General features: G+C 39.4%; 1 protein-coding gene across 8 annotated transcripts in view; it reads right to left on the minus strand.

Annotated features, from left to right (window-relative positions):
• pde10a (phosphodiesterase 10A) overlaps positions 1-12,487 on the minus strand; it is a 60,742-nt gene that overhangs the window by 32,285 nt on the left and 15,970 nt on the right. For 2 of the 8 annotated variants that reach the window (XM_028603840.1, XM_028603837.1), the window contains exon 1: positions 8,472-8,861. The exons of the other annotated variants lie outside the window; for them this stretch is intronic. In XM_028603840.1, coding sequence (XP_028459641.1) covers positions 8,472-8,535 — 64 coding nt within the window. In that variant the 5' untranslated portion in view covers positions 8,536-8,861. Of the gene's footprint in view, positions 1-8,471; positions 8,862-12,487 lie in introns of those variants that run through there. 8 annotated transcript variants of the gene reach the window in all.

Here is a 12,487-nt window from a genome sequence, read left to right on the forward strand (position 1 = left end):
TGCAGGGGACAGAAAGACACACAGACAGGAGTAAAATGGGAGCACTGCAAAATACCCTTACGACTTTGTCCTATTTGAAACACAAAGAAGGCACTGTGATTTGTGACACTAAAATGAAAAAACAAAGAGGCTGTGTCAATTTATGAATACAGGTTTTGTGTCGAAAATTATTTAGCTATCATATGTGTGCACATGAACAAAAATAGTCAAATGTCCTATTTCCATGGAGCGAAAAACAAACTGCAGTGCTAAGAATTTTACAGTGGGCATATAAATGTTGCTAAAATGGTGTTCTGGGTACATCCCTGTGCTTAAAATGACTAGCCAACACTGGTAAATGTGGAATAAAAGGGGAGTTTGTAAAACCTTATTGTCAAAAAATGAAATAAAAATGGCTCTCTGGAACAGCCACTGTTTATTTCTGACCCTAACTCAACCCATAACTTTGGCTTGGGCTGATGGACTTCTAAAAAGTACAAGAATGTGGAATGAAAGTTTATTTTGTTTTTACTAACATCATAAGATTAGTGACCACAATATATCTGTCTTTTAATCAGTATTAGGCCAATAATTGCTTAAAGGATAAGGCTGACCATATTCTATTTTTTTTTGTTGTTAAAATTACATAAAATTACCAAAACCAAGTGTTAGACCGCCTCCCCATACTTTCCGACATCTCCCAACAACTTCTGCGACCCTCCAAGCCCCTTTGTTCCTATAAGACATAAATCTCAAAACAGGTTAAAAAATATATGCTTTCATAAAAAAAGGCTAAATAATTTCCTAAAAGACGTGGGCATCGTAGTTTTTATCAAACATTATTCACACATGAGTAAATAGTGCATTTTTGGGACTTATTTTTATCTGCGGATTAATACATATTTGGTGCTGTAATTATTATTTCAGGCAACAAGACTGTTGGTTAGTTTTGGTCTTTTCATTGTATTTTTTGACAGTGTAAAAATATAGACCACCCTATTAAACTATGTTATGATTTAATGTAATACAATATCATGATGCATTAACGGAAGGTAGTACATGACAGGAAAGCCTTCAAGTGTTGACTTCCTCTCGAGCAAATTCAAGAGCAAAGATGTTTGAAAATGTTAAATCTATTTTCAACAATTTCTTTTCGTGAGTGCAGACAGTTTAAAACAGTATTGTAGTCAAATAAATTGGGCCAGATTGTAATAAAGGAGTGTCTGCATCTGCTCTTAGCATCACAGACTCATTAAATATGTTTCTATTCAATTCAATTCAATTCAATTCTATTATATTTATAGTATCAAATCATAACAAGAGTTATCTCAAGACACTTTACAGATAGAGTAGGTCTAGACCGCACTCTATAATTTACAAAGACCCAACAAATGCAGTAATTCCCCCAAGAGCAAGCATTTAGTGCGACAGTGGCGAGGAAAAACTCAGTTTTTATCTGTATCACTTTAGTAGAAGAAAGCACCGGTTATTTGAAAAAATCAAAAAATGACTGGTTTGACCCAACAGTCACTATATTGCAGCATTATGGTGATTGATGGCACTTTTTTCCTAAACATTCCTGCTACTTTCTGACGACCTCACAGACTTTCCTTCTGAAGTCTTTCAAGCCACAGCTCAACCTAATGTGACCGCAGTGACACTCAGAGCTGTGGGATATACGTCAGTGTCCTGGGCCTGTGACTACGACAGCTAATCAAAGGTGCAGCCAGATTTGTCCCACATGCTGTGGTCCAAGATGGTTAACCCCACTGGGAACCACATGTGCTCACTCAATCAGAAGCGAAAGGCTGCTGTCGTAGAAGCAAACGCTTGGTCACTGGTTTGACCAGTCTGTTTTTTTTTTTTACCTCAGTCAAATTTTCCTTCACACAGTGGCCAACGCCGCTGAAGACAATGGCGTCATCGAGATACTATAACACAATGTCTGGCCCGCCAAACATAAACAAATCAAAATGAACAAAATAAGTCCAAATTTGTTTTTTAGATTAGTCACATTTTAACTTTTTACCAGAGCAGTTGGGTCTTCCCATATTCACAATATACAGGCTGTGCAAAGACTGCGGCAGGGGATAATTTCCATTTAATTAAAATAACTATGCTCAAACAGTGGTGGAATAACTATTCAGATCCTGTACTTAAGTAAAAGTATCAGTACCGTTAAGTAAAAATACTCCGTTAGAAGTAAATCAGGCCTTGAATTGTTATTTAAATGAAACAATCTGAGACACTACATTTGTAAGGCATCACAAGCCAAAAAGGTTTGGAACCATTGGTTTAGGATTGTATTTTATCGTGTTTTTTTTTTATATACAATTTTTTTTTTTTTGATGCAAGATAAATGTAGTGGAGTAAAAAGTACAATATCTCCCTCTGAAATGTAGTGGAGTAGAAGTATAGCATAAAATAGAAATACTCATGTAAAGCAGAAGTACCTTAAACTTGTACTTACTGCCCAGTTGGCAGAGCTTTTGGTGCCTGACTCAGACTTGGGCTTCCTGTGTAAAAACTGAAGCCTGAGTTCATGTTCAGTGAGGTATGGTTGCATAACACTTATCTTGACTACAGCACACCACACCCTGGGACTGGGAAGGGAAGGCCAAACCAGTCGCAGTCTGTCTGGGTCTCTGCACTCTCACATCCAAGTTTCAGTATGAGCACGGCAACACGCTCCTGTTTGACGGGGAAGGTGCTTACAGACTGCCTGGGCTGGTTATCTATTTTGTGTCTGCACCAGTTTGTGGTATTCATATACTATTTCATGCATCAAGCATGGTCTGATTTTATATGGAAAAATAAATAGCTTGTTGAGATGCTGTAAACTGTAAGTAATTCACTCCATATAAAAAAAAGTGCTTTCATTAAATTATTCTTTCATGCTTTGTTTTAGTATAGCAACTTGAAAGTATTGAGACACGCATCAGCATTGAAACCTGATGCAGAGTCAGTTGTGGTAAGATATCATATATGAGTCATAATAAGACACTTTGCAGATTAACATTTATCAATGACACACAAGAGGGAAAGCCTCAAAGTATTGTTTTTCTGATGCTACATGTCTTTATAGGAAGCTCCTTCAGATAATAGAAAAAGAGAAGAGGCATCATTTCTCTCTCTCTATTCACGTTTGTCCTTATCTTACAATTTACATTTTGTTTGATTTAAGCCTCCACAACGTATGTATCTCTGTCACTGTTTTAAATGCAACGCCCGCTTTATGTCATCACTGCAGTCAACGATTTGATTCGATATCCCGATGCATCACGATGCGTTACCTCCTCAATATTATTATATATTGCTACACATGGTTTTCATCAGCAAATTCAAGCAGTCAGGTATACATGAACTCCCCTTTTTATCGTATCTGCTCCTAAAAAATACACTTCCTGAATGTAGCGGAGTCTGAACACAACAGACAAACAGACAAAAGGCAAAAAAAGGCAGCGACCGGAAAAAAATCAACAAGTAACTAATAATATTATAGGTGAGTAATCAGCAGGCAATAATCGATTACGGTCTGTCACTGCATCTATGCAGAATCCTCTTGGTCTGCATCGCGATGCATCGATGCAATGATTAATTTTAACCCCCCCTATTATTTAGGTAAAAGGATGATTTTTTTTTTTATCATCAATTAATCCATTCAATTATTTATTTGATTCACTGAAAATAATCGTTTAGTATACAAAATGGCAGAAAATAGTGGACAATTTTAAATCTCCAGTGGTTGAACTTGCATAGGTGCAGGACACTGTAACATCACGGTTGGGTGTGGTTACCGGTGCAACACTTCAGAACACGCCCATCAGTGATACTTGGGGCATGTTCCATCTCAAAACGGTGTGCATCGTTTTGCTAGGGTGTCCGGATTGAACGGTGTGAAACGTGCAACAGACTTTGAGGTTTGTTTTCTCTCGTTTGGTGGCTGTGTCTCTTGTGTAGTGGCTGTGTCACAGGGGACACCCAATCAGCAAAGATGTGTATGTAAACTCGTGGTAATAAAAAGGCAGAGCTCTTGACCACTGTTTCAGTTTAAATAAATGTGTTGCTACATTTTTGTCAGGGATGAATGCAGCCCTGGTGTTGAGTTACTCTTACAATCATATTCTAAACAATTATGGTAATGAATGATCAAAATTGTATTCTACTGTCAGACAAAACTCTTTCCCAACAAGTTCTATCAATAAGATGGATAGTTTGAGGTGTAAGGGTTAAAATGGTTAAAGGTGATCTAAGTGATGTGACGCGTTTTTTAGGCTGTTTTTAGGCGTTTTTTAGGCTGTTTTTGTTGCCGTTTGTGGAGCCTGGGCTGTCTACAGAGACCGCGTTTTTTTAACTTTTTAACTTTAAGGTCAGAAATGATTTGGTAGGTGAAGCTTTTTGGCTGCAATAGACATTACACTCCGAGAAAAAGGGCTGTTTTACAAGGCTTCTCAGCTAAGAGAAAGTTAAAGAGGCATCAGTTTAGAATGACGTGTGACTTTCTTTGACCTGAGTTGTTATTTGTGTTACCAGGATTTTATGCAGAAAAGGAGTATACATGGATACATTTGCAGGATTTGTTTTATTTATTTTTGTTTTGCTGATATACTGCAAGAATTAGACAAAAGTGCAATGTGAGGTTGCTAATTCCTGGAGGGGCTGCCAAAGGAAAGTATTGCTTCAATTGAAACAATAAACTTGCATATGCAGATAAAAGAAGGTTTTAAGAGCTGCTAAAAACAACAGCCAGCTCCACCCTATCTCCATCACTCATCTCTATTTCCCATGAAGCAGCCAGCCATCTGTGTGCCAGTGCCTGAACAGAAGTAAACCTGTGTCTTCAGCGCTCCTGTCAAACGATGCCGGGCGGCAATGTCAACAGCAGAGGCCGACCCCGGCGGTGCTGATGTTTAGTGAGCAAGATGTTCCTCCTCTGCAACACATAGATGAAAAACGCACATGAGAGAAAAAGGGAAAAGACCACTTCTCTTGAAGCGCACTCCTTCTGGCAGAGAGTCAAGGGCAAGCTGCCAAGGTAGTACTTTTCACTTTCCTGACATGAGGCTGAGGCAGGAAAGGGGAGGGGAGGGGAGGAGGGGGGCGCGTGCGTCAGCAGGTCCGCCTGGGACTCCCTTGCCAGGAGGTGGGAAGAGCATGTGGTTCTTATCTTATCTCTGGGAAGGCTGGAGTGCAGCGTCCAACACTGAGGAAAAACCGCTAAGGATGAAAACGCTTTGACTCCTCTTCCCCTTCACCTCAATTATTCATTGAGCCTGTGCCGGTGAACCTGGGTATGTGTGTGTAGATATCATAGACTGTATGGTAAATATGGAGGTGAACATACACACACCCCACATTCCACAGTAGCCAAGGGTGAGGTGACCGGTGTGGCTAAATCAATGGGCAGTCAGTGAAAAGGTGTCAAATTAAGAAAACGCCGTTTCACCCTGGACTTTTACTGCAGTCCGATCACTTCCAGAGACACGCCCCCACATGGTAAAAACAAACAACACTGCACAAACATGCAAGCTCACACCTCACACACACAGAGAGAGAGAGAGAGAGAGAGAGAGAGAGAGAGAGAGAGAGAGAGAGAGAGAGAGAGAGAGAGAGAGAGAGAGATTTCCATGGAAATGTCATTTGCATTATTACCACTTCAATGGTCCAGGTCGTTAGATGTAAAGGGTAAGTAATAAATGGCAAACTGAGTTGTAGATAAAGCATGTCCCTTGATCCACAGCCTAATTGTGTAGTCTTAATGCACCTGTAGAAACACAGCAGGTCGACCTTCACGTTCAACTCAAATTATAAACTTTCTTGTGAAAGAACGACAGCCAGGGGTGGTGGATCACACAGCCTACAACAGTGAGCCTTAAAGCTGGCTTTCTGCCTTGGAGTTAACATCTCTGGTTTGATGCAGCGGTGTCTCTGTTCCCCCACACCCAGAGCAACATCAGTGATCAGGGGTCATGTTCCCCGCTACACATCTGGACTGATGCTGAAATCTGCAGCCGCTCTGCAGAGAGGCCAATGGGGACCCGGTAATGAGAACCACAGATTTGTGCATCTTCTCCAGCGCCCTGTTCTTTAATGAGCCTTGACACGAGGACAAGTTGTAAAGAAATCTACATGCATGTGGCCTTTTCCCATCCCCTTAGATACCAACCCACAACAAGCTGACGAGAGGTCAACGGACGCCTTGAGGAGAATGTCATCTGTTTCGCCGCTTAGATTGTGCACTGTGCCCTGGCACTGACCCAGTCCTGCACAAATCTTGATATAAAAAAGTGTTCAAACTTTATAACAAGCAAATTTTCTTTGGCTTGATTATCCTGAAAGCTTAAATAAACACTGAAGACAAATCACAGAGAGAGACCATTTGGCAGCCCAGTCTGGAATTATTTAGCCATTCAAATTCCAATCAAGTTTTAATTTTCATATTAAATCATATCAAACACTATGTATGTATTCATATATTCAGTGACTGTGCTAAGAGTAGTCCTCACTGTGAGAGAGAGAAGGCATGCGGTGTGGCAGGAAATGTCCAGCGTGAGAGCTTCCTGCCTGACAATGCAGCCTTCTTCACTGAGTAAAGCAATTCGTTGAGAACCAATTGGGTTTGAAAATGCCTGAGAGATAACATTAGAGCTTACCCAGACTGACCTCCGAAACTGACCACAACTATCCACAAACAACTCACAAAAACACGCACACACACACATATATATTTTCCTGCAATGTGAGGCTATAAACAGCTATTTATAATAACCCAAGTCTAACTCACTGCTTCAAATTATATGAGCAATTAAAGTGAATGAGCAAACACGTTGTCTTTTCAAACTGGAGTCTGTTGGACAGTCCAGCAACCAGTCCCATTTCAAAAAGGACAAACAATGATAGGAGGATAAACATGCCACAGTTGCCATTATACAAAATAACTACTGGGTGTTGGACACATTTAAAGTTATCTATCACATGTCTAATATTTGTAGAAAGCAGTCTGTATAAATGAGAGAAAACATAAACCTTATATATTAATGTATTTATGTGTTTAAGAAAAGCCTAGGATAAAGTATAATTAAATTATTTCCTGATCCCCAACCAGTCACAGGGAAATATGCCGTGAGAAGGCAAACAGTGTGTCAGATTAATCCTACATTTAACCTAGATTAAATGACAGCTGTACAGTATAACCTTACAGCATACATGTGAGCTATGAAACTCACAACATAATGACATTTATAGCAAAAGTGGAAGCAGGCAGTCAATGATGAACTTGTATAAGAATGAATATTCAACCAGCCGCAGCAACCTGCATCTACTGACGTTTTATCAATTCAAAAAGAGTGGAAGCTTTCTGAAAATCTCAAATTCTTGTCCTTTTTTGGTCAGTATGAGGGCAGGATACCTAATGTACCTCAATCATACATTCCATGACTGCAGTTTACTATATATGTATTTTGGCGTCACTAAGAATGCAGGGCCCAAACTGTTAACTTGTTATTACAGGGTTGCCACTAAAGGTCACTTGAGGTGCCATTTAAAACAACTGGATCCACTGACGGAGGTATTCGTCTGGCACACAAACAGTGTAAGTTACAATCACAGAAATTATAAATTACAATAATTCCTAAAGTCGAAGTCCCCACTGCAGTATTACAATGATAAAGTACAGAAGATATATGCAACACAGACATGGAAATATTTATATTATAGGTGAACATTAACTGAAAATTACAAATGCATTCACTGTTGTTTGTTGTTATGCTAGCACCATTTTTTAAAATATATTTAATACATTTATTTCAATAAAAAATATTTTAAATTGTGGAGGATATCTGCTTCTGACAATGATGAAATATATAATAAAAATAAGCAAATAGGTGTAAGCTATGAAAGCCATAATACATCTTAGAAGGACACTAAACATTTATCACAGCTATGGAATAACAACATAAATATTATGAGTGTTATATGAAAATATGAAATAAAATATTTGCTAGTATAGGCCAATTATAATAATAAACTAATTTCTATAGGAATAGTAACCCTGAACTCATATTTCTACAGGAATATTTTTACATTATATTTTCCTTAAGGAGTAAACTATATTTACATTTTCTATTCACACAGCGGCCAAGCTGCAGACTCGCTTCGCGTTTTAAGGTCAGATCACATCCAACATGGGATTCATAAACCCGCTCTATATTTTATTAAAAAGGACTTTAGAGACAGGCTACATTTTCCGAACTGCAGTCCTGTCTGGTCTCCCTTCAATGAAGTCCCCACCAATCTAGATCAGCAATCAATCTGTCATTCACAAAGTTGGGTAGACACATGGGTAAATAACGTACGCCTGCAGGACCAAAATATGTCAGTATTTTCGCAATTTACTGCCGTGTTACTGAAAATTAAAGCTTTTAAGATTTTTTACGTAAATTTCAGTTTGATTTTTGTTTCACACATTAACAATATTAGTCAAAAATACCTACTTGCACCCAGGAAACAGTCCGTTAACCTTCTGAAACAGCTTGTTGAAGACGGGCCATCTTCCATGTCGGATTGTGAGCGCCAAAGGAGAGAAGAGCCACGGAGAGAAGTGCGCCTCTGCAGCTGCAACTTGGTGCGTCTCGGCAAAAAAAACAAAACTATTCCAGTACGCGTTGAGGTGATGGTGTCCTCAATGCTTCAGGCTGTGCACGGTTTAGGAAGGGCAAGAAGAGCAGTGTGCTGCCCCCCCCATCCACCAGCGCTATGACCCAGCACCGCTGGCCGAGGTGTAGCTACAGTCGGCCCGCCTCCTCGGCGTGGTGGCTCCGCTGTGGATGTGCAGCAGCAGACTGGGGCAGCGGAGACGACGACGCACAGACACAGAGAGACGGAAAACGCGCGCGCACACACACACACACACACACACACACACACACACACACACGGGGAGAGAGTTCTCAATGCATCCATGGGAGAGGGAAAGACAGGAGCGCGCCAACGTCAAGTCAGCCACAACCATAGCACAACCCCCGCTCTAATTTTCAAAATAAAATCCAAACCAAAACAAGATTTAAGGGTGCCATGTAAGGAAATTAAACACACCGATAAATTGACCTACGGATATTTTGTCAAGAATTTAAGTATAAAACAATATTTATTTCAGGAATTTCCTCTGAACAGATCCACAGTTTTGATGCCATGGCTTAATTGGCCTTTACGCACATTAATGTGAGATATTACTGCAATTACACCAAACATCACACACCAGGGCTTGATGAGGTGTCATCTAAAACATTTATCTTTAAGTTTTTTTTCTACAACCCAACACATTTATTTCAATTTGAAGGGCAAATCGTCTTTGTTCCGGTGTATTCGCGCATTTGACGCGTCTGGTAAGCGCACTCTTGACGCTGCTGAACTACTGTTCCTGTTCCTGAATTTGGCTGCGTAAAAGGGGCCGAGCCAAATGCCCAGCGCTCTCCAGAGACACGATGCTGTTTCCTGATCCACGGCTCAGTGGTCAAGGAGGAGACGCCGACAACCTCCAAATTTACGGCATGGCAGAACAAATTAATGGACACATAAAATGACTGAAAAGGTCCAGCACGGTGGCATCTTGCTGTGCCATTTAGCAATGTACTGAATTCCTTTCAGGTGCTGACCCTGACCTCTGACCTCCTCAGCAGAGAGAGAGAGAGAGAGAGAGAGAGAGAGAGAGAGAGAGGAGAGAGAGAGTATGATTAGGTAGCCTACTACCAAACCAAATGTTATAATTTGCTTGTGTCCAACAAGCACGTTCATTCTGAAAAGCCTTACATATACAGCCAGGTAAAAGAGATCTGTCTGGTAAAAAGAAATGTCAAACATTTGAACACATTCTTTATTATGGTGCAGCATAAGAAAAGCATATTAAATGTACAGAAAAGACAATGTGTGTATGTATGAGAGACAGTCCTAAAGTCTAGACTCTAAACATTGATCATACCCAGATTTAATTTGTGTCTTATTTATCTTGAGATTAACATAAGGTCCTTTTGTGTGAAGTAAATACGATTTGTCTTTCTGCCTTTTTCGGGGCCACTGTTGATATTTCAGCTCCTGACTTCAAATATCTGCAGAGACTGAAGGAATGTATTCAATTGATTTATTTCACCAGGCGGACATTTACATAAATTATAATTGTAAATAAATCAATGTAGTCCATTCCTTTAGCAAAAGCATAACTCTGCAAATTACTGCTAAATCTGCACATCTGCAATGCAACTGAAATAATTAGACTTAAGTTATAATCCTTACTAATAATATCCAATCCCATAATGATGATGATAAAAATAACCTAATTAACCTCAAATTCAGGTCAACCAGATGAACATTTTACATTCTGCGCTGACTGGAGAAGACAATCTGGAGACAAAAACAATGGAAGCTGAATACACAGATTCACAATGCTGAACAATCATTTGGTTTCTACAAGGTTAAGATTACAAAATGGCACAGTTGAAAATTGAATTACTCCAAAGCAAGTTTTCTTTCTCTTCTTGTTATTTTCAGATTCAAACGTCAGTCAGAGCATTTCCTGTATCAGTTTGAGCTGTCACTGACGTCTTTCAGGCTATAGTTCCTGTTAACTGTAAAGCTAGCCAAAGAATGCATCATCACTGACGTTTATATTTCCACTAATACTATCCATGTAGAAGAGAGACTCATAATTCATTTACAAGACATTGGTAGAGGAAAACAATCCTGACACAGAACTAAGTTTGTGCCATAAATTGCAGAACTACACTATTATATAGCACACATAAGGATCTTTGATCAGATGAAATATATGAAACATGTCAACAATATCAACCTGCATGTAAATGATTCCTGTTTAAATCTGTTGTTCTCTCTGTGTGAATAGTTTAAATGAGGATCCAGCATCAAGTTCCAAATGAATTGAGCTCCCTATCTCTGCAACCTTTGTAGATGTGTGCTCGTGTTATCAGTGCTCACAGTGCACCTCAACAGCTCTGAGTCGGCAACGTGATACAGCATACAGTGTTCCAGACTCCCTCACGGCCGCAGCATTACATACTGATCATATCGGGGGAGAGAGAGAGAGGTGTGGGAGCTGTGGCGGGTTGCGTAAGCATGCGTGCTATCAATCACTGGCATTCCTACACTCTCGAGCAGCTGGTCCATTCAGGGGTCACATATAACAATATAATATGGATTCTCTCTGACACACTGTGTCGCTTTTCCCTCTATATTCAGCCACAATGAGCAAAAACCTTAAATGAGGAATGTATCTTACAGTGACCCATCCGTTTATCTCACATGTATGATGCTGCCTTTCGATTATTTCAAGTGTAATAGTATTGCTGTATGATTGTAATAAAACATCTGTTCATTTGAAATACTAATCTAATAATATTTTCTGATAACCAGGAATTTGGTCGGTCGAATAGCAGTGTGATGCTAAAGTGAAAGCCAAATAAATTCAGCCATTTAGGTGAAATATAACAACTAACATGCAACACATTGTTAGCTTTTTATTTGAGGATAGATACACATACTTTAGATACATTTTCATCTGAAGAATTCATATATATAATATATATATATATATATATATATATATATATATATATATATATATATATATATATATATACAGACTCTTTCCAAACGATACGTCAATTTTCAATACTTGGTAGGGAATCCCTTTGCCTTAATCACTGCCTCAATGCGCCGTGGCATTGAGGCAATCAGCCTGTGGCATTGCCTGGGAGTTATGGAAGCCCAGATTTCCTTGATGCTTGCTGTCAGCTCTTCTTTGTTTTTGGGTCTGGTGCCCCTCATTTTCCTCTTGATAATACCCCATAGATTATCAATGGGGTTTAGGTCCGGCGAGTTGGCTGGCCAGTCAAGCACTGTGATAGCATGGGCATCAAACCAGGTTTTGGTGCTTCTGGCAGTATGGGCAGGGGCCAAGTCCTGCTGGAAGATGAAATCTGCATCTCCATACAGATCCTCAGCAGAAGGAATCATGAAGTCCTCAAAAACTTTATGGTAGACTGATGCGGTGACCTTGGATTTAAGAAAGCAGAGTTTACCAACACCTTGGTTTCTGTTCCTCACCCGTCTTCCTCCAAACCCTTGGACTTTGATTCCCGAATGAAAGGCACACTTTAATTTCATCGGAAAAGAGGACCTTGGACCACTGGCCAACAGTCCAGTCCTTCTTATGGTGATTTTTTCACAGTATTCAAATTTTTTGAAATCCTGTTTTCGTGGGTTTTATGAGCTGGATGCCCAAATTATGTACAAATAAACAACTAAATACTTGAAATCGTTTAAGTTGTGGGCCCTGAATCTATAATCTATGGAAGTTTAACGTTTTAAATGGAATTATGGAAATAAATAAACTTTTCCATGATATTCTAATTTTTTGGAAAGGGTCTGTATATATATATATATTTTTTTTTTTTCTCTGACTTATGTAACTAATGTAGCAATTGTAAAATTGTTGTCA

Source organism: Perca flavescens, chromosome 17 (genome assembly GCF_004354835.1).
Source record: "Perca flavescens isolate YP-PL-M2 chromosome 17, PFLA_1.0, whole genome shotgun sequence".
Classification (NCBI taxonomy): Eukaryota; Metazoa; Chordata; class Actinopteri; order Perciformes; family Percidae; genus Perca; species Perca flavescens.